The sequence below is a fragment of the Natator depressus genome, chromosome 6, assembly GCF_965152275.1.
Source record: "Natator depressus isolate rNatDep1 chromosome 6, rNatDep2.hap1, whole genome shotgun sequence".
NCBI classification, from domain to species: domain Eukaryota; kingdom Metazoa; phylum Chordata; order Testudines; family Cheloniidae; genus Natator; species Natator depressus.
The window spans coordinates 106948918-106969451 of NC_134239.1; the positions used below are offsets into that span (position 1 = coordinate 106948918).

General features: G+C 39.0%; 1 protein-coding gene across 9 annotated transcripts in view; it reads right to left on the bottom strand.

Annotated features, from left to right (window-relative positions):
- Positions 1-2919: 2919 nt before the first annotated feature.
- BCL11B (BCL11 transcription factor B) overlaps positions 2920-20534 on the bottom strand; it is a 98827-nt gene continuing 81212 nt past the window's right edge. For all 9 annotated transcript variants that reach the window (XM_074956198.1, XM_074956197.1, XM_074956203.1 and 6 more), the window contains one exon: positions 2920-6650. In XM_074956198.1, the coding sequence (XP_074812299.1) occupies positions 4639-6650 (2012 nt within the window). In that variant the 3' untranslated portion in view covers positions 2920-4638. The remainder of the gene's footprint in view (positions 6651-20534) is intronic.

The following is a 20534-nucleotide window of genomic DNA, read 5'->3' on the forward strand; positions in this document are numbered from 1 at the left end:
TAAAAATGAGTTTGCTTGTGATAAACAAAACCTTGGACTGTCTTGTACTCAGGACTGGGATGAAATGCTGATTTTTGACCCCTTTTTTTCATATAAATATTTTCCTTCCCAAAAATGAGATTACAGGCCCACTCCTGCTCCCACAGAAGTCAACTGAAGTTTTGCTATTGACTTCAACGGAAACAGAAGCGGGCACTGGAAGTAATAAATTTCAACTTAATAAAATGTTAAACTGAATTGTGAATATAAATATGGCAGCATAATAGCTACTGTATGTCTATGTAATATTGTGCTTATGGCCTAGTAAAGTATGATTCTCCTAAACAGGAAGAAGAGGGTCTCCATTGTCACTACAGTCTGTAGAAACACATTCCTTGTGCTTTTTGGGTGACTTACCGTTGGTTTATGAATGATTAAGTCACACGATTAGACAAATGCTGGTTTAACTACCTTAGTAAGAAACAATAGGACTAGTGGTGCTCCCAACAATTTGCTTTAAAATGAAAGTTGATGTTTTTTTTCTTTCAAGGAATTGGTCTTAGACTGGAAACCTAGGATTCAATGCTGATCTTCATTAGACTGGTGTGTATTCGGGGTACTCCACTGAATTCCATGAGGTTACTCCAGATTTACACCATTGTAACAAAGATTAGAGTTTTCACTATAAAGTAGTATACACCTTTAAGGGGCCAGATTCCGATCTCAGTTACACTGGTATAAATCAGGAGTAAATCTTATGAATTAATCCTGATTTACACCAGCGTCACTGAAATCAAAACTTCACCAATAGGTAAATCTTAGGATAGGGTGTATCCTAGACAAGCAAGAAGGCAACATCTGCAAGATAGCTGGGTCAAATTCTGCTCTCAGTTACAACCATGCCACCCCAATGGCTTCAACTGCATTGCACAGATGAAAGTGAAGGAAGAATTTGGCATGGTGTTTTTTTACCACCTTTTTCTGAAACAATGCAATTTCCTCCTTCTCTCCCACCTTAAAATATTCAATAGAATGTCATCGCCACTTCTACTACCTGTCCCCATCCCAACCAAAAGAGAGAGAGAATAGAAAAGAGAAATCAAAAGGCACAGAATTTCATCCCAGTCCCTCAAACATTCAGAAATTTATGGAATGTACAGTTAGGAGTACAGCAGCAAAGCAGATAATAACATGGACTGGCAAGACCTGTACATGGAATAGGTCCTGTTCTGACAGGGAAAACGAAGGCTGTGCCTGGACCAATTTTACTTCAATCCAAATTACAATTGTACCAAGAGCAGGTCACTTTAGCTGTGTCAAAGCAGGTGTAACAGCTTTTAAAGAGTAAAATTACTTTATTCTGGAGGGCGGAGTTAGGGAAGTGAGTGGGAGGCAGTGGTGGTAGAGAAGATGCTATAAACAGCTAATCATTTGCAAGGGGGAAAAAAATCCCCTCTTTCTCTCTCTAGAAGGGGAATCTGTGGAATGTTACTTCAAACATCTTTACAAAAACTGAATTTCCCTTAACATGAATAGGCAATAACCATTCAGCCTGGTTCACCCATACCTGGTAAAACCTTGATGCAAGGGGCCCAGGCAACTTTGAAGATATTAGAGCCCTGTGGGAACAGCACTTTTTTTTGTAGGCCATTTCTGACAAAAAAAAATATATATATACAACTAAAATCATTTGTGAACAAAAAAAAAAAAATAAAATAAAATGAAAAAAAGCACTTAATTATTTTGTTTTGTTTCTTTTACTTAAAGGTCGTCTAACAACCCCTCCCCCCCCCTTTTTTTCCTGTACAATAAGGACTTAACATACAAATTTTTTTTTTGCAATATTTTATCCTGCCAAATTAAAAAAATATATTATTGGCAGCCTGTTTGTTTGTTTTTATTTTTATTTCCAAATTCACTAACAAAAAGGTACATTAAATCCCTTTAAAAGGACAAGCGTACAGTTAAAAAATTACAAGCTTCAGTAAAAATACAGCGAGTGCCTACATCATATGAATCAACCAATATCAATATCCATTCCAGAAGGGGGGGAGGGGGAAGAGAAAAATAGGTATAGGTCAGAAACGTGATTTTTTTCTGCAAAGCAATAACAATATTAAGCACTTTTTTCTACATACTTTTTCTACATGGTGTAGCAATCACCTTTTAATCCCCAAATACAAGTTTCTATACATTTTTTGAAATAAAAATTCAACACCCAAGGCAGAAAAAATTTTACTAAAACTCAAGACTTTACAGTTACAGTGACAAGAACAAATTTATAGACCCACCATTTAAATTTTACTGCAACATTTTCAAGGAAAAAAGAAAAGGTTTTTTTTTTTGTTGTTTTTGTGTTTTTTTTTTGTTTTTTCTTTCTGGTTTTGTAAAATGCCCAAGCATTCTCCATTATTACAAATACTGGTCCACTTTTACAGTAATCAAGAAATTTTAATATATATAATATATACTAAAACCCCGTCACCAAAAGAAAACAATATACACATGGCCATCATGGCATTTTTTTAATAACCTATTAAGCAAACTTTGAAAAAAAAAAGATTGCTCAAACACACATACACACAATTTTTTTTACCCTTGTATGTATTCAATACTGTAAACGTATTTTAAGACAGAGTGCACTAAATTTAACTTTTAAAAAAAATTAGCCATTGTTCCTGAATTGTTTTTTTCTCATTCAATGATAACTTGTAATTTGTGTCATATGAGTTTTAATTCAGCAGTAAATCATTTCCATTCCATTTCCTAAGCAGCGTTGTCCTGAAAAAAAAAAAAAAGCTGAGAATAATTCAGCTAATGGATGTCCGAAGTTGTGCTGGGTATGCATCTTCATTTGATTGGGTCTTATGGCATTTTCATGTCCACTATCTTCAACCAGTAATTTTTTTAAGTAAATGTGGCTCTTTTTTTTCCCCTTAAAGAATGTACTTTTCTTGTTTTACTTTTTTAAAAGTCTTTTCATTTCACAAAAACGTTTTGCATTTGTCTCAAGAGACTCAGATAGGAAGATCAGTTTTCAAGGCACTCACGTCAAATTGAATGGCAGTAGAAAAACTGTCCAATAAATTATTTTTATTTTATTTTTCTTTATAGTGCCAGTATTGTGAATGCCATGCTTAGCAACACTGACACTTAATCTCAGCTGTTCCCTTACAGTTTAACCCACCTTTGGGCCAAGGAGAAGAATATGCTGTAATTTCTTGTTCAGAAGCCATTTTCTCTTAAACACAAACAAAAGTTTTAAAGTGCGGGTCAACATAATCAAAATGTCTAACCTTAATTGTCCACTCTTTGTTATCATTAGTCCTAATATGCTAAAAAATAAAACAACTGGAAAACAGAGCAGCTGCATTCTTTCCCTACAATGCTTTGCTCATATAGGGCTTGCTCCTGCTCCCAATTAAGTCAATGGGAAAACTCTCACTGACTTCAGTGGGAGCAGAATCAGGCCAATACAGGTATTATGATTAATTTTTCCCCTTCCTTACAATAACATTGTTGTGCATTATATGAGATAATCCTGATATTTTCTACTCGCCATCCAAATACCTTATAAATTCTATTCTATCAGATTGAGAAACTACCAATCAGCCCTAGTTACAATTGCCTTAATTACAGCGATTCTAGTTGCAGTATACTACTGAGCTAAGTAAGGGGTTTGTACATATATCCAAAACTCGGTTAGTTTTGTGTGTGTGTGGTAAACTAAAAGAATGGCATTTCGTTCATCCAAGGGTGGAGAAGATGCTAAAATACCTTAAAAGAGCTTTTATTACAACTATGAGGATTCTTTCGGTTATCTTAATTAATGAACCTGGAACAAGTGACAAAATGGCGGCATCTCAGTACATATCATTAATAACCCGAATAAACTATCTGATAATAATCCACAATTAAGAATGCTATTGCTTTGTTCAATGTAGCTGCCTTCAGAAAATACCTGCACCCATGTCTTTTTAGTTGACATAACTTTAATGTTGAAGTCTACATAGAAAAGGCCTCTATCTTTAGCGACATTGTCAGTGCTACATATCAGATCCAATTCCAAAAGAAAGTGCTAATTTTAAAGATTGTTATCCGCTGTACAATTTTATTTTCCCTAATCTCCAAGGTTATTTTACAAAAAAGGAAGAAGAAGAAGAAGAAGAAGAAAAGAAAGAATTCAGTTAAAATGTTGGCTTCTTCACAAGAAATTACACATGCTTAGCTTAAATTTCAACAAAGCAGCGGCCCCAAAATTATAATTTAAAAAGATATGCCTCTCCCCCTACAATGCAAGTAATCTCAGGCTACTACTGGGTAAAATTAAAAAGGGATACCCAACAAAATTTTAAAAGAAATTTAAACAGAAAGAATAAAAAAAAGTACCTGCACATGCCAAAAAATTACAAAAACCCAATAAATACAGAAATTATTGCACAGTTAAAAGGCTCCACAATTTTACTGCCTTAATCAACCCTCAGGTTTAATAGAACTTTGTAGACACAGGTTATATTTAAGTGCCAAGGTCTGGCACCTACTATAGTTATGCTAAGTTATGTTTACGGAGGCAAGTTAGGTCAGCTTTTCTCAGTTGGCAATAGTTAAACTGTACAAATTAAATGTTACCTAGACCCCTGATTTAACCCAGTGGGGGTCTTAGCTTCTTTCTGCCTGCTCAATTTTGACGTCATTTGTCAGCAAATGTTCTCCATGCCACTTTTTCATGTGTTTCTCCAGGGTGCTGTAAACACTGAAGGGCATCTGGCAAATGTCGCAGCGGTAGACCTCCTTCCCTATCTGGCCATGCGTTTTCATATGACGTGTCAGCTTACTGCTCTGGGCACATGCATAGTTGCAGAGCTCGCATTTGTAAGGCCGCTCTCCCGTGTGGCTCCGGCGGTGCACCGTTAAGTTGCTGCAGTTCTTAAAGACCTTGCCACAGTACTCGCATGTATCGCTCCTCCGCCCTTCCTTTGAACTGGGTCGACCGGGACCAGGTCCACTGATGTGGGGAGTGCTGCCTCCGCTCGCTGTCCCACTGCGCCCTGAGAGACCCCCATCCAGCATGTCACCTGGTGGAGTGGAGAAACGCAGGCTTCCATTCTCTGAAGAATGCTCAGAAGAAGTTGCAAAGGGGGATTGTCGGGAGTCTGTGAATCCTAGAAACGGATCCTTCATGAAGTGCCTTGATGCTGCATACCCTACCAGCCACTGGGAGTAAACATTTTCAGAAGGTATTATTGTTGCTGGTGGTAAGTCCAAATCTTTCTCTATTTTTATTCTTTTAGAAGAGTTGTTTAAACTGGGGCTCGTGATAGGTGTTGGCTTGCGAGGGAACAAGCCTGGGAAGGGTTCACCTGGGCCAAAGTTTCTTCCATTGACCGTCCCTTCCTCAGTGCGGTCAAGTTCTCCTGCCACTGAGTCTTCATCGCCTGTGTCTCTCTGACAGAGGTCTCGAGGACACAGGTCTCGCTGATCAGAAGACCTTTTCATGAAGCTACTCCTCTTCTGTTTTTCAGCTAGCATGTCATTGTATTGCTGGATGGCACCGAGACTTACATTCTCTATAACTTTTCCAAGGACAAGGGATTTTTCATCTGGTAGCGATTTGGAACCGTTCTCTCGGTTACGACTTAGCTCTGAGTCCATGCTGAAGCTTGACTCTGGCCTGCTCTCGTTTTCAAGCTCCTCTTCCTCCTCCTCTTCTTCTTCCTCTTCTTCATTGTCATGGCCCAGGGAGGGATCACTCTCATTCCTGAAATCTGTCTCACTGGATTTTAGTCCCTCTCCAGTGAGCTCACTTGTGCCTGGCTCAGGAGAACTTGTGGTGGAGAGTCCATCATCTGACCTGCCTGTCATGGAGCCAGCTTTATGCATATGTGTTTTCATATGACGTTTTAGCTTGCTGGCCTGGGAGCAAGCATGATCACAGAGTTGACATTTGTAGGGCTTTTCTCCTGTATGACTGCGTCGGTGCACGATAAGATTACTCTGGAACTTGAATGTTTTCCCACAGAATTCACAGGACTTACTCTTTGCCTGAGGCTGCGGCGGCGTAGTGCTGCTTGGGGGCATTGGTGGCAATGGCGGGGTGCTCAAAAAAGGTGATTTAGGGCTAGGCTGAAAAGGATTCAACAAGCGATGCATAGGGTTGGTGCGATTCGGTGAGACTGGAGGAGGGGTAGAATTGTTTCCTGCCAGTTCTCGAAGCCTTCTGGAGAAATCCATCGCTGGGGACTCAATTGCCATGGGGTTTAAACGCATAACTCTGTCAAAGGCACTGGGATGCTGGGCAACTAACCCCATTTCTTCGGCACTAAGGCGATGTGGATCCAGATGATGACGAGGCGGTGGGCTGAACAGTGGAGGTGTGTTAGGGAGCCGACCCTCACCAAAGCCAGGGTGATCACGTAGGATAGGGCCCGTCATCCGCAAAAGACTAAAAGGGTTGTTGTCTCCAAGGAAATTCATCAGCGGGGACTGTGCAACAGTCTCTGGTCCCAGAGGAGGAGGGATGGTGATGCGTGGAGTAAGGGAACTGTTTGAAGGGCTGGTTTCCAGGTAGATGCGGAATCCATGTGTGTTCTGGGCATGCTGAAGCAAGAACCAAGCGCTATTAAAAGGCTGCTTGCATGTTGTGCAAATATAGCTTGAAGGCTCATCTTTACCTAAAAAAGAAAAACAGAGAGAACACTCAAAAAATAATACAGTGGAGAATATTTAAATACCATTGGCATGTACTTTATTTTGTTAACAGATTTAGTCCTTGGAATTTCTGAAAGGGGATTTAATTGCAATGTACTGATTGATATAACATGTTGCCCAGCGTATTTACTCATCCAACATTTTTATTCATTGAATATGTATGACATACATTACACATACTTGCCTTCTGTGTATATCTTTATATACTATATCATATAAAACCTTGATTTTTGGCATATAGGGATGAAACTCGCTTCACACATTTATTCCATGTAAAAATATTTGTTTCAAGGCATCTAATGCTATGTATAAAGTCAAAAGAAAATGTGATGTAGTAGGTAGATCTGTTTTATGGTACCTAAATAGGCTGTGGTATCATGTTCAGTCTTTAATTTTATATTTGTATACACTTTACTCAGCAGTCACCCCAGATCTTTGCTGTATTTAATGTATACATGCTTCAATCATGCTGTCCCCGAAATTTTTAAAGCAGTATGTGGGTATTTATCTGCACAAGTCCCATTAAAGTCAACAGGAGCTTGGAAAACGTATCCCTTTGACATTCTCTTTGCCAAAACACCAAGAAGCCACTCAAGTGAAATATCCGGTAATCAAAGCTAACAGAACAGTTGCAATTAACAGTAACAAATGTCGGGCAGTGCTTGAACTGGATCCCAAGAATTTCTGAGCCTGAGCCTGCCCTCCATCATAGAAATAGTAACCAGAGCCAAAAACATGGCTCTCTATTTGCCTTTCTAGCCTCCTTTAAACAACTGTATAAGGTGGGAAACATTCCTTTAACCCTGATTCAGTTTACATACAAGACAGGTGTAGACAAGTCTGCACTACAGTCATAATTTTACTATCTAAAATATTCCAACCCTGGACATAATATAAAATTTTTACTATCTTCAAAAACATGGTCTTTTCCCCTTTAGTGCTCCCGCAGCAGTCTAACCCCTATACATGCATACACACACGTCAGCTTGAAAATCATGCTTTGGGACATTTTTTTTTTTAGAAGTGTGTCTTTGAAAGTAGCTACCTTTTATGGAAAAACTAAAATTGAATTTTTGGATTTCTTTCTATGACTTAATATATTCTGAGCAGTGATGGACCTAAACCAGAGCTCTGAACCCAAATGCAATAAATTTTTTGAAGAACAGAACCAGGACTGAACTTCGTCTGTCTTGCCCTATGCATAATGAACTGAACCAAATCCCAGCTCATAACAACTGCAAGAGTTTGGCTCTGGATCTAAATTTTACAACCCACTTCCAGTTGTAGGTATTAGGTTACGTTAGGTTACGCAGAAGCCTGTTGCTCAACCGTTATGCTTGAAATCAAAAGTGTTAATAGGTGAATCAACTGTACTATCAAAACTGCCTTTTTAAAGCTAAGTGACTCACAGGGTATGTCTACACTGCACTAAAGCACCCGTGGATGGCCTGTGTCAGCTGACTCTGGCTGCGAGGCTATAAAACTGTAGTGTAGACATTCGGGCTCAGATTGGAACCCAGGCTCTGGGACCCTCCCTTCTCATGTGGTCCCAGAGTCTGGGCTCCAGCCTGAGCCTGAACACCTACACTGCAATGTTATAGCCCTGCAGCCCAAACCCAGCGAGCCTTAGTTAACAGACACGGGCCAGCAGCAGGTTTTTAACTGCAGTTTAGACATGCCTATAGGGACCAAGAAAACTTAAGCCAAAACACACCATGAGAAGAATAATTGCCACTGATTCTATTCCACTGTTCTAAGCTTCCAGAAATGGCTGCTGATGAGGAAAGCTTAGACAGAGGGAAGATGGGGGATATCGATCTATCCACCTATCTATCTGGCCTTATCATCATAGCATCTGAGTGCCTAGAAAAAGGGAGAATAGAGAAAATTATATCTGATTCTACCACCTTGACTTACATAAATAGGCCTATTTTTAACTATATATTCATTAGATTATTTATGGGGGAGTAGTTCCTTACACCACGAGCACTGCTACTGATTTTAATAGCCTATTCATGTGAGTCAAGGTGGTAGAATCTGGCCCTTTACAAAAAAGAAACCTGGAGTGGAATACACTTTTGTCTGATTGACATGATCTTTTTCCACAGGTTCTTATTTTGTGCTCGGAGGGGAGATAACTAGGAGTAATATGCTAAACTTTTGTGATTAATCTGTAACAATAGCTATTGTAAATAAAAGTGCGGGGGCTATATTCTCCTTCTAACATGCATACAGAACTCCTATTGACATTAGTAAGAGCTGCATGCACACACCAAATGGAGCAGATACAGTATCCTTTAAAATCTACTTAGCGATGAGGCAGTTATAGGGTTTTATGTCAACTCTGAAGTCGAAGCAACATTAAATGCTCCCATTATTACTTCAACTATTTAAATTTCTGTTTCTTATAGAAATATGATGAAAATGTCTAGACTTTTAACTTTTCTTGAACAGCAACATGTGTAGTATAAAAAGTGACAGAAATCACTGAAGCACACTGAAGTATATAACATATTCTGTCAAAAGCTTTTTTTAACAATATGTTTTACCTCAGCTCACCCTAGAATGGATTTAATAAAGCCCTTTCTCAAGTGCGATCTAATAGCAAACGAAGTGCAGTGTCTTACGAGGTCATGTATCTTCAAAATAAAGAGTGCTCTGCACCCTTCACCTCCATTTTATCCACTCTAATTAATCGATTTATTACCCACAGCTGTTCGATTCTTTCATTTTTAAAAGTCACACTGTGCATTATATTTTAAATTTTGTGTGCGTGTGCATGTGCACGTGCGTGTGTGTGTGTGTTCTTAAAAGCTTGCTCATCTAGTACAAGAACTGACAAAATCCAAACAAAAACAAGAACAAAAAATTAGCTGTCGGTTAAAAAAAAAAGTTTACTTCAGAAAACGCACATATGTAAGAAAAAGAATTCGTGGGCAGGCTGAGGATCAAGGCTAATCTAAAACTGAAATGGCTGATTAAAAAAATTAGCCTCAAAATGGCAGCTGGCTAGGAGCTTGCTACTACATGTTATATGAAGCTCAGATGTTTTGTTTTGTTCTCCAAAACTTCACCTCTGTGAAATTCAAGTGAGGAAAGTTCCTTCTCCCCGACTCCTTTTTAGTTTTCTTTCAAACAGAGCAAATTAGTGTTTATTGCTGAGACAAGATTTATGAGATATCAGTCATAACAGAAACAGTATTCTCTCTTTTTGTTTTATTTCGCTTTTATGCCCCTAAACTCTTCTGTTCAGGAGACCCCTACACAATGGCAAAACTGACTGCAGGCTACCTGGCTACCATGGCTCTGACAGCTTTTTCTTTTCTGTTTTTTAAACTTTCACAACCCTCAAAGGCTCTCCCTAGATGCCTCTTTTTTAAAAAATAAAATAAAATGTTCATTTCCATATTATCACTTCATGGTTATCTTGCCTAGAAGTTGCCCTGAGCAGTGTAGATGCTCACTTTTAAGTACAGAACAATGTCAAAAAGTCTTTGAAGATCCACTCCGAACATTTTTATAGTCTAAAACTTGCTAAATATTTTAAACATGCCCAGGAACAGTCATGTATTTCTCAAAAATGATTCGTATATTTAATAATGCAGTGCACCTACACTGTAAAACCCTTTGTTATAAGGCTACTTTTGATATATGGCATAGTCTCTTGCCCAGTTCACTGAAGTTAAATAACCGCTTTATAACAACTTGCTACAGTGGCTATGCCATGCACTATCTCTTAAGCACATGCTTAGTTTTAAGCCACATGAGTAATCCCACTGAAGTCAATGACATTTAAGCATATGTTTAACTGCTTCATTGAACGGGCATGGGATTACTCATGTGCTTAAAGTTAAGCATATGCAATGTGCTTTACTGAATGGGGCCTGAATGAACACATTTCAAGAATGTGGGCATGACACGATCATCTTTAAGCAGACATTTCTGATTTCAATGTCTTTTGGGGGAGAGAAGGAGTGTTTGAGTTTATTTTATTATCCTTATTAATTGGTGGGTATTTATTTATGATGAGAAGATCAGTCCCCCATGCTGTAATTTATATGGTGGGATGAGAACCCAGAGCATAGGATGGGCACCTATAGAAAGTAACATGACCGGGGACATATGTTTATAGATTCACAGATATATAGATTTTAAGGCCAAAAGGGACTGCTATGATCTCCAGTCTCATGTCATGCATAAAGCAGGCCACAGAGCTCAGTGCTAGATGATATCTTTTAGAAGGACAGCCAATTTTTGATTTAAAGACTCCAAGTGATGCAGAATCTACCAAAACCCTTGGTAGTCTGTTCCAAATGTTGATTATCCCCAATATTAAAAAATTGTATCTTATTTCCAGTTTGAACTTTGCTGAGTTCAATTTCCAGCCACTGGATCTTGTTATGCCTTTGTCTGTTAAATTAAAGAGCTCTCTAGTATCAGATATCCCCTCCCCTGAGTAGGTAATTATAGACCGTGAATTTATTGAACACTTCTGTCTTTTCTGCATATTATAGCTAAAGGTGGTCTTTGCCAGAAATATTAACATTTGTTCCCTCCCTTGCTACGTGACTGATTACGTTTCATTCAAAATGTCAAAACAATAACAAGACTTTTTTTCTTTTTAATAAATGGTAAAAAACAGAGCTAAATTCAGTTTCCTTTCCCCCTCCCCACCCATAAAAGTCTGGTTTTATGTTGGGCACCTAGTAGACAGGTAGGTGAAGTAAATTCCACCCATCTGAACTTCTGCTTAATGCCTAGCTCAATGCTAGAGCAACTAGATTTTGTGGGTCAGCTGCTCCAATGCATTTGCATAATCATGGATCCCCTGACCGGCCCTCTGCAGGCCTATTTGTGACCAATGCACAACTCTTTTTTGTGATGTAGAGGCCCTCCCCGTGCAATCAGTTCACACCCTCCCTATGTAGGCTCAACCTTGAGCCATCAGCAGCAGAGGTGAATTTCCCCCTAAACGCCTTAAAATATTCTGTGCCATATTAAACAATAATCATAGTGTGATCAGAACTTGAGAGAATTCATTGTTTTCTGTTTGGGCTACAGAGACATTCTCTGCCTTACGAACCCTCTTCTCAGCAGGACTGAATAATTCCATTAGCTGTAACAAGAGAATAAACTCCCCCCTTTAATCAGCCACCCATGACCCTCACTAGGACTGTGGCATACACAAAGTTGGGTGCATATAACTACTGCTATTCTTCACCTCTAGCAATACATTCTAGGTAATGTTTCTGGTATGCTTTACAAAGTTATGACAGCAGCAATAAAAACGTAAGGAATTTTAATGCTGCTTTACTGCAGCTTTAGAAGTTCAGGAAAAGTAGAAATTTGCAAGCTTTAAAGAAAGGACACCATTAACTGTAACACTCAGTAAACAGACATGTATCCGGTTCCTACAGTCATTCCATCAGTGTTACTCTTGCCCTCTGCCACTTGATTTTTTAATGAGCATTTAAATAATTACTCCTTCTTATTATGCTGGTTACTCTAATAATACCTATAAAGGTAGCGTAGATGCTCAATAAAAACACACCTTTAATTGAATTATTATTAAATTAAAATGCCATAATTGAAAGCACTGGTTTAACACGTCTCCTTATAAGACCAGCTGACATTAAAGAGAAGGACATTAAACACTAAAAAGATTTAGTGTTTCATGGTGAACAAGATCTATGGGTACATAACGTTTGACAGAACATCGAGGCTGGGACCAAATCCTTCCCAGGATCCACAGTGGGAACCCCTGTTGCATCACCCACATGCCAGCTCTATGGAGCATTCCAAAGAGATCTGTGATATGGATCCAAGAGCAAGATTTTGCCCCTAGTGCCTTTTCTACCTGAAATAGTTTCACAAACTGTGCCATTAATTAAGCTATCCAAAGCAAGCTAGAATATTTATCTACTTAATTCTTTGACCTCATCACCATAATATGTGAGCACCTCATAAATGTTAATGAATTTCTTCCCACAATATCCCTGTGAGGTAAGGAAGTATTTTAATCTCTGTTTTCTAGAAGGGCAACTGAGGCACTGGGAGGTTTTTTCAGTGTCCGTGACATGGTATGTGGGAAAGCCAAGACTTGGACCTAGATCTACAATTCCAAAGCACCACCAACCCAGTGCTTTAACCTGAACCCCAAATTTTTAAACAAAGACTGACTACTGACTTTTACATTTCTTTAATAATAGCTCAGTTTGATGCCAGTGAAAGTTGATGAAATGACACAACCCCTAAATCTTCAGTCCATCCATAGACTACTAGTAGAGTGCATACTTCCCTACATAACCCAGCCAATGTCAGCCTTGTTCTGAAGGGATGGCTTATTGGGTGTTACTAGACAATAGCCTTCATGTCCATTCAAATCTTGCATTGCCTATTGAGCACTGATGTTTCCTGTGAAACTGACACTTGTCTATTGAAAACAGGACTAAGACTACCAATGCATTTCACACAGACAACAAATCAGCCATTAGATGGCAGAAAATGTTGGACTCTTATGACTTAGATAGAATGTCTCCAGACCTGATTATTACTTTCCTGAACCACTCAGTTCCCAACTCAGATAAATATTCATTCCCTCTCCTGGCTCACAACTAACCTACCTGCTTTGCTAAAGTCCACCTCAGAGCACATCAGAGTTAGCATTCTCCTGAGCCAGTAGCTGTCTTCAGTCATGTGACATCTTGGTTTAAGAGCAGGAGGACATGAATTCTGGGGTGTCACTGTCACAGGGTAGCCTCAACACCTGGGATTACATTGGCTGGCCTCGATAAGGCAAAGAGTGCCTGATAGACCACTCATCCCACTGCACCTAGGGATTTAAACAGGTGCCTGCTGGAAGGTCAGAGAGAAGGAATTGAAGGTAAAGGAGAAAGAGAGCAGAAATGAGTGTCCAAGGAGCCTCCTGGAATCTGGGGAGGGGGAATTTTGGAATGAGGTCAGGTGAAGGGAAGAATTGGGGATGGAGAAGGATCAAACTGATTTGGGAGGTGGGAGGGGAAATAATGGGAATGCATTCAGAAAGAAGGCAAGGCTGTTTGCTCTCCATCCCCATCCATGGCAGTCTCTTTATTTCAACTTCACTCCACACTTACCCTCCAACCTTCTATATCCTTGTCCTGTCCTCACCTCCCTTCCCTTCTATATCCCCTCTCCCTTCACTTGTCTTTTTCTTTCCATTAGTTTCCACCATCCTAATTAAATCCCTCCCCATAAAAAAATAAATGGAACTAACATGACATTTGGTGTTATGACATTGTTCACTCTGCTTGTGCATATTATACTCCTTTTTCCCATCCTGCATCTGTCTTGCCTAGTTTACTACTCTGTGTACAGCGCCTAGCCCCATTATTGGTTGGTCGTTAGGCACTGCCCTAATAAACATGATTAATAATAATAATTGCTCCGCTGTGATTGGAAAGGCTTCAGATAAGCTTTCATACTTCCTGAGTATTCTCCAACTCTGTCAAGGCTCGCCCATCTCCACATGGCCTTTAATTAATGAGAAAATATTCAGAAGAGAATTTGTTTCTCCCAGGTGGAAAATTTACAATAGCACTAACTGATTTCATGACTTCTTGCTCCAATATATACTAATATTTTTATGTATAGCTAAATCCTTCCCACACCGAAGCCAGTAGCAAAATATTGTCTTCAGCAGGGTTAAGAGCTGGTCCACAAATAGGGCCTACTCTTTATGCTCACTGAAGTCAACTGGAGTTCTCCATTGATTTCAAAAGGCACTGGGTCGGATCCTCACTGAGCAAATGTTCAGCGGGACACCAAAGCATCTGTATTGCAATCAATAATAAACATTATCTTCTTGCCAAATAAACTCTTTTACCCAACACAGGGAAAATCAAAAAGACCAACTGCCAGTCACACACCTTAGCTGTCACTTTGGGCCAAGTTATGCTCAGATACGCATGTGTATCTCCTGCTGAAGTCAACAGGAACAGAGTACAAGAATCCTAAGGAGAACTAGTGATGTAAAGCTTACTGTACACTAGCATACACTGAGCCAGAGTCTGCTTTCACTTGCAGGGATATAAATCCAAAGTAATTCCATTTACCTCCGTCACAGAGGCTAAATTAGACTGGCACAACACAGATCATAATCTGGCTCAGACTGAACAAATGAACAGAGTTGTTGATTTTTTTCATTAAACTTTTTTTCCCAAAAATTGTTGAATATGTTTGATGAAATTTAACACTCATAAAAAAAATCAGTGGCTAACAGCTCAGGCTAGAGCCACGTGTAATATGGGTCGGTGCATGTTGTCTCTTGGTAGATGTAGACAAATCTCTGCTAGAGACAGGGCTGCGTGTCCAACAACTCATTTTCAGTTGTGCCCTAATCAAACTTCAAGTTTGCACATCCAGGGGCCAGTACATTAAGCCATTAGCTGTACATTTCAGCTTAATTTTTATCATACCACATTATAGCAGTGTTATACATCCAGATCTAAAATTTCAGAAGTGACCTGTGATTTTGGGAGCCTCAGTTTCTGGGTGCGACACCTTGGAGGGGCCTGAGGTTCACAGAAGGTGGATGCTCAGCACTTTTAAGAGTAAGAAACACTTTTCCCCTCCTCTGTAGTGGAAAAAAAGAAAAAATGCATAGCAAAAATTGGACCTCACAATACAATGTTCCCTGAATGGAAAGCACTGCATAAAATAGAAGAGGAGAGCACGTTAGTCATCTCTGGACCACACTCATCTAATTGGTGTTAAACTCTAAAATACAAAGCAATTTATAAAACAGAGAAAGGGAGAGGTGCGAAAGGTAAGGAGAGGACAGGAAAATCAATATTGAGAGATCAATAGTGAATGAGCTAACTTTTAAATTAGCCCTTTGTGATACAACAGTTTCAACTGACTCCATATACACAGCATCTAAACAGTTTTGCTTCTTTTAGGTAGGTTCTATGAACCTTATATACCAGTTAACAGAGAGTGGATGGATGGATGCATTAGAAACATGGCCTATAAAATAGTGAAAATCATCAGTACCTTAATATTGGGTGGGAAAATGTACCCATTAGTGAGATGAAAAGGCTACTGGATGTATCTATGGTATGGCGGTTTATATATAGGATCCCATTTATAGCATTCATGAAAAACCACTGTACTTCTCAAGGACATTTTTAGGGCTTTTTTTTGCATAAGGCATTCAAATACATTTGAAATAATGTCAGTCTTTTCTACAACATATGAAATATGCCAGCAGCTTCCCTTTAAATCTGTTTCCTATACAGTAGCTTTGTTTGAAAACTGGCAAGCGTTTTTTTGTTTTGTTTTGTTTTGTTTTCTCAGCAGAATTTTCTGAGGTGCCATTTTCTGATCTTTCAGGCAGCAATTGTGAGGCCAGAAACCTGATCACGAACTTGAAGGGAGACATAAAGGAAATTGTCCATGTCATTTAATGGAAAAATAAAGAGTAAATTAGGAGACAATAAAATAAGCCAAAGGGTGAAAACAAATTTTACATTTTTTTCTTTCGGTGCTTGTGTCTGTTTTATTGCAGCTATCTCTTTAGGGTATTAGGTATCTATTCATAGCTAGTAAATGAAATAGCACTTTTGTTTTAATTCATTACTTCTTTAACAAATGCTAACTCCCATCTCTGCTTCTTTAAATCCACAAAATTTCCATGTTCAATCCTAAGAAGTATTATAAGGGCTGTAAATCTTGTTTTAATGGAATGTACATTTAGCTATGAGGAGATAATTGACGTTATGGAGAGCCTAGATACTGAATTATATAGGTTATCTAATACAAAGGGGACTCATTACTGAAGCACTACAAACAAGTAGTAATATATGTATATTGTTCTGAGTGGCGTTATAGCAAAAGTGTTCAGGTCTACAGGGATTTATAAAACACAAGAAAACAGCAGACATGCACTTGTAAATTTGTCTCATTTGTCTCTGAAGTTAAAGGTTATTCCCTTGATCTGAATTTGTAATAAAAACATGCTAGACTAAGGTTTGTAGAGAATGTTTGAATATGTAAATTGTGTATAATGATAGGCAATTATAGGGTAAAAACTGGACCTTATGAATGTTACAGAATTGCATGAAGCACCAAAGTATTTTCCTTCAGATGAAATATTTATCTTTTGTGCATGCTATAAGCACTTTTTCAAAGGTATTCAGCAACCTATTTGAGTGGAGAGTTAACAAAAATCAAACCACTACAACAGACTAAGACCATGGGCTTAAGCACAGGAGAAACCTTGGCTTTTATAAAATATACAGACTAAATCTCTTGAACTAATGGTTCTGGCGATGTATCCTCAAGGACAAGTTCCACTGATTTTCACTCGCTTAGATGAAAGCTGGTCAGATGTTTCTGGATATTTTTTTTTACAGAGGATGTGTGTGGGGGGGTAAGAATTTGAATTTCCTCGGACTGATTGAACTAAGTCCCATTTTTATTTTTAGCTGATGGCTGTACTCTTAAAAATAAAAAGGGATGATGCATCAAGATAAGAAGGAGTAAAGCAGAGAGATGATACTTCAGGTTATGCTGCTGAAAATAAGGTTTTCTCCTTCTCCGAGCATGGCAGTCTGTTCAGGTTAACCAACTGCAGTGTTAGAATAACTCCAGCCGACTTGTCACAGAGTACAAAAGTCATCAGCAACTGAATGTTCTTTTCTGCACCGCAATTAAGACGAATCAATACGACGTGCCACAAATGGTATTTTACTCTCAATAAGAACTCGGGCTGAGTTTATTCAGAATATTTTAGCGCTTCCCCAGGGGATTTTGGTCCGACGCAGATGGCAAATAAAGTACTCAGCCTAGGGCTAGAGCACATTATGCTAATTCTAATGTCAGATGTACTTTAATATACAGCTCTATTTAATCACCCCATTATTTCACATTTCCATATGAAAAACCTGCGGCACTTCTGCAGAGCTTTCACTGTGTGACAATGCCAGCTTCCTTCAACTAGCTCACTGCAAAACAGAAAAGAAGACTGGTCATTCTCACCAGTCAAAATGTTACAGTTTCAAAGTTTCAGTATTCCTGAATTTAAAGTGGATCTTCTAGTGTGATTAGCAAACCACTCTGCTAGGATGCTGATATATGCAAAATGCTAAGGAGGTGTTTTTAAAAAAAATGAGACCAGCCTTCCCTCTAACCCCCCACATGTGCATGTGTTACACCCCCTAAATCTGCTTGGAAAAAAAATAAATCTGTCATAGTGCACCAATATTCACAACACTGTCACCAACAAAAACGCTAACATTCTCGAGTTCATAGCTTCAGTTATTTAAAAGAATTGACATGACTGGCACAGCTGCCAACCTACAGATGTCTCTGAATAAAACCCTCCTCGTGTATTGGTAATTTTTGCTATATCAGACTGCTCTGACTGGAATTAGAAACCACACACCTTCAGCCCAGATCACAGGCCAAATTCTCTTCTAATTTACCCTGATGCAACCCTATTGACTTAAATGGGAGTGCACCAGGACAGAGCCGTAAACAGGGCGGGGCAAGCAGGGTAGCCACTAAAGGTGTAAAGCCATGGGGGCAAAAAATGGGGTGGAAAAATTATGGGAAAAAACGGTTGGAGGCACAAATATGCTTGCCCACTGCTTTTGAAAGTGAAATAGTTAAATGAAATCTTTGGTTTTATACTGGAAATAATTAGTGCACAATCCTTCTCTGTTGGGTGATTTTTTCATAACAATATATGGACTAGTTGTGTAGCAGTGGTAAGTGATACTGGGAATTGTGCCTGCAAATTCCCATTCCTCAGTCCTTACTCTTTACCTTGGCAAGTCTACTAGGGCACTCTCCATGAATGATAGTTAACTCAACGTTTCAATATGGAAGGGACACAAGTGAAATGAGTTCCATGGTCTCAGCTGTCTATATCACCAAACCAATCACCAGGGTTGGAATAACTGGGGTTCTGTACAAAAAGGAGGCCCAGTTCAGGAAGGTCAGAAAAGGGATCCAGGTCAGAACTGAATTACATCAATGTGCTGTCTGTCAGCTTCCCACTGTTGTAATAAACCCACCCAAACATTTAGGGGAAAAAAGCTGTTTTTTTCTCTTCTTCTACAACCATCCAATCTACATGCCTTGAAAATTGTTCAGCAATGCATGCACAAGCCAGCACCTGGGGCCAGACCTCACCTGGTTCCACTGTTATGAGTCAACGTTTAAAGATGCAGAACACTATTGCTGTGACTGGATATGGCATATGTCACACAAATTAAATGTTCTAATTTGAACACAGTGGGTAGCAATCTTTATATTCATGGTTGGAACGATGACTTTTTAATCTTCATTTTTCTCACCGTGAACATGGTTGCAATACTCCCAAAGGGGAGGATGCTGAAAAGCACAAGGCACTAGAAGGGCCTCCTTAACCTTTTCTATTACCCTTTCAAATATGTGGGGTCTGATCCTGCAGTCTATACCCTGTCCATTCACTCCAGAGGAAGTTTTGCCCAAGTAAGGATTTCAGGATCGAGCTGTCTAGTGGTAGAAAGTTTATTTTGTGAGCTTGGCCAGGGAAACTTGGATAAATTAATATTTGTTAAGAATAAAAATACTACCCTAAATTCAATTAGTTAATTTCAAAGGGCCAAAAAAATTGTTTATTTTTAAGGGCCTGATCCACTGTCCACTGAAGTCAGTGAGAGTCTTTCCATTGATTCAATGGGCTTTGGATCAGGCTTTTTTCTTCCTGGGATTTGCTATTCTCAGGCCATTGACTTCAGTGCAGGGATAAATCTGGCCCGCTACATGGCAGTTAGTTAAGAATACAGGACCAAGTTCATCCCAGCAAAAAGCCCAAAGATGTCAGCTGAAGTTACGCTAAGGGTTAATTTGGATCATCTCTGTTAAATACTTTTTGTTTCTTCAGTAAATGCACATGTTAAAAAACAGGAAATGCACTAGCTGAATATCAGTCCCTGACAAATTTTGCTGTCTTTTTTTTACTACACTATTATGCGGGGGGGGGGGCGGGGGGGGACGACTGTGCAGGAACTGTAGCTGAAACTAGCAAAACAGTTTAAAAAAAAAGAACACATACATTATTTATTCCTGGCAATAAACAAACTTGTGGAATCCCAGTCAATTTCCATCATTATGGAAATTATTTGAATGCCAGAATGCCTACGGTCGCATCTTACAGTAAAGTTGCTCCTAGAAAATTCTAAGTCCTGTAAAGGAAAAGCCCAGGCTGCATGAACAGAGAAGTAGAATGAGCAGAAACATGAGAAGTATAACTATTAAGGGGACAATGCTATCAAATACTACAAACTACAAAAAAGGTTCAGCCACAGAGGCTGGGATTTTGGGGGCTGCTCTAGATCAAGCAGTTTAGATGTGATCTGTGTGGAGCATAGCTGCAAAAGATTAATAGACAAATATATTTCCTGAAGTGCAAAGATAAAAAATACAATTTCTGCTCCTTAAAACTGCTGTTTTATGCTGTTACAACACTGCAGAAAAAAGTGCCCATTCAGGCTTAAAAAACCTCCAAACCCTACAAACGTCATATTTTATTTCTGTACAATCCAGATTGATCACCTAAGAGAATCACAATTAAAGAATGCTAAGTATCCCAAGCCCTCTGAGAATGTGCTGCCTAAAAATATTTTTAGAACAATCACTGTAGTAATTCTTCTTAGTTGTAGAAACACTCCAAATCAGAAAGTCAATTTTTCCTCTATTTGCAGAAGTGTGCTGGTTTTCACTGGAAAGGCGCCTGTGTTTTGTTTGGCTGCTGTTCATATACTGCCTTGGCAGGATTTCCTTGGATAGCTTACAGTGAATATTGCTCTTGCACACAG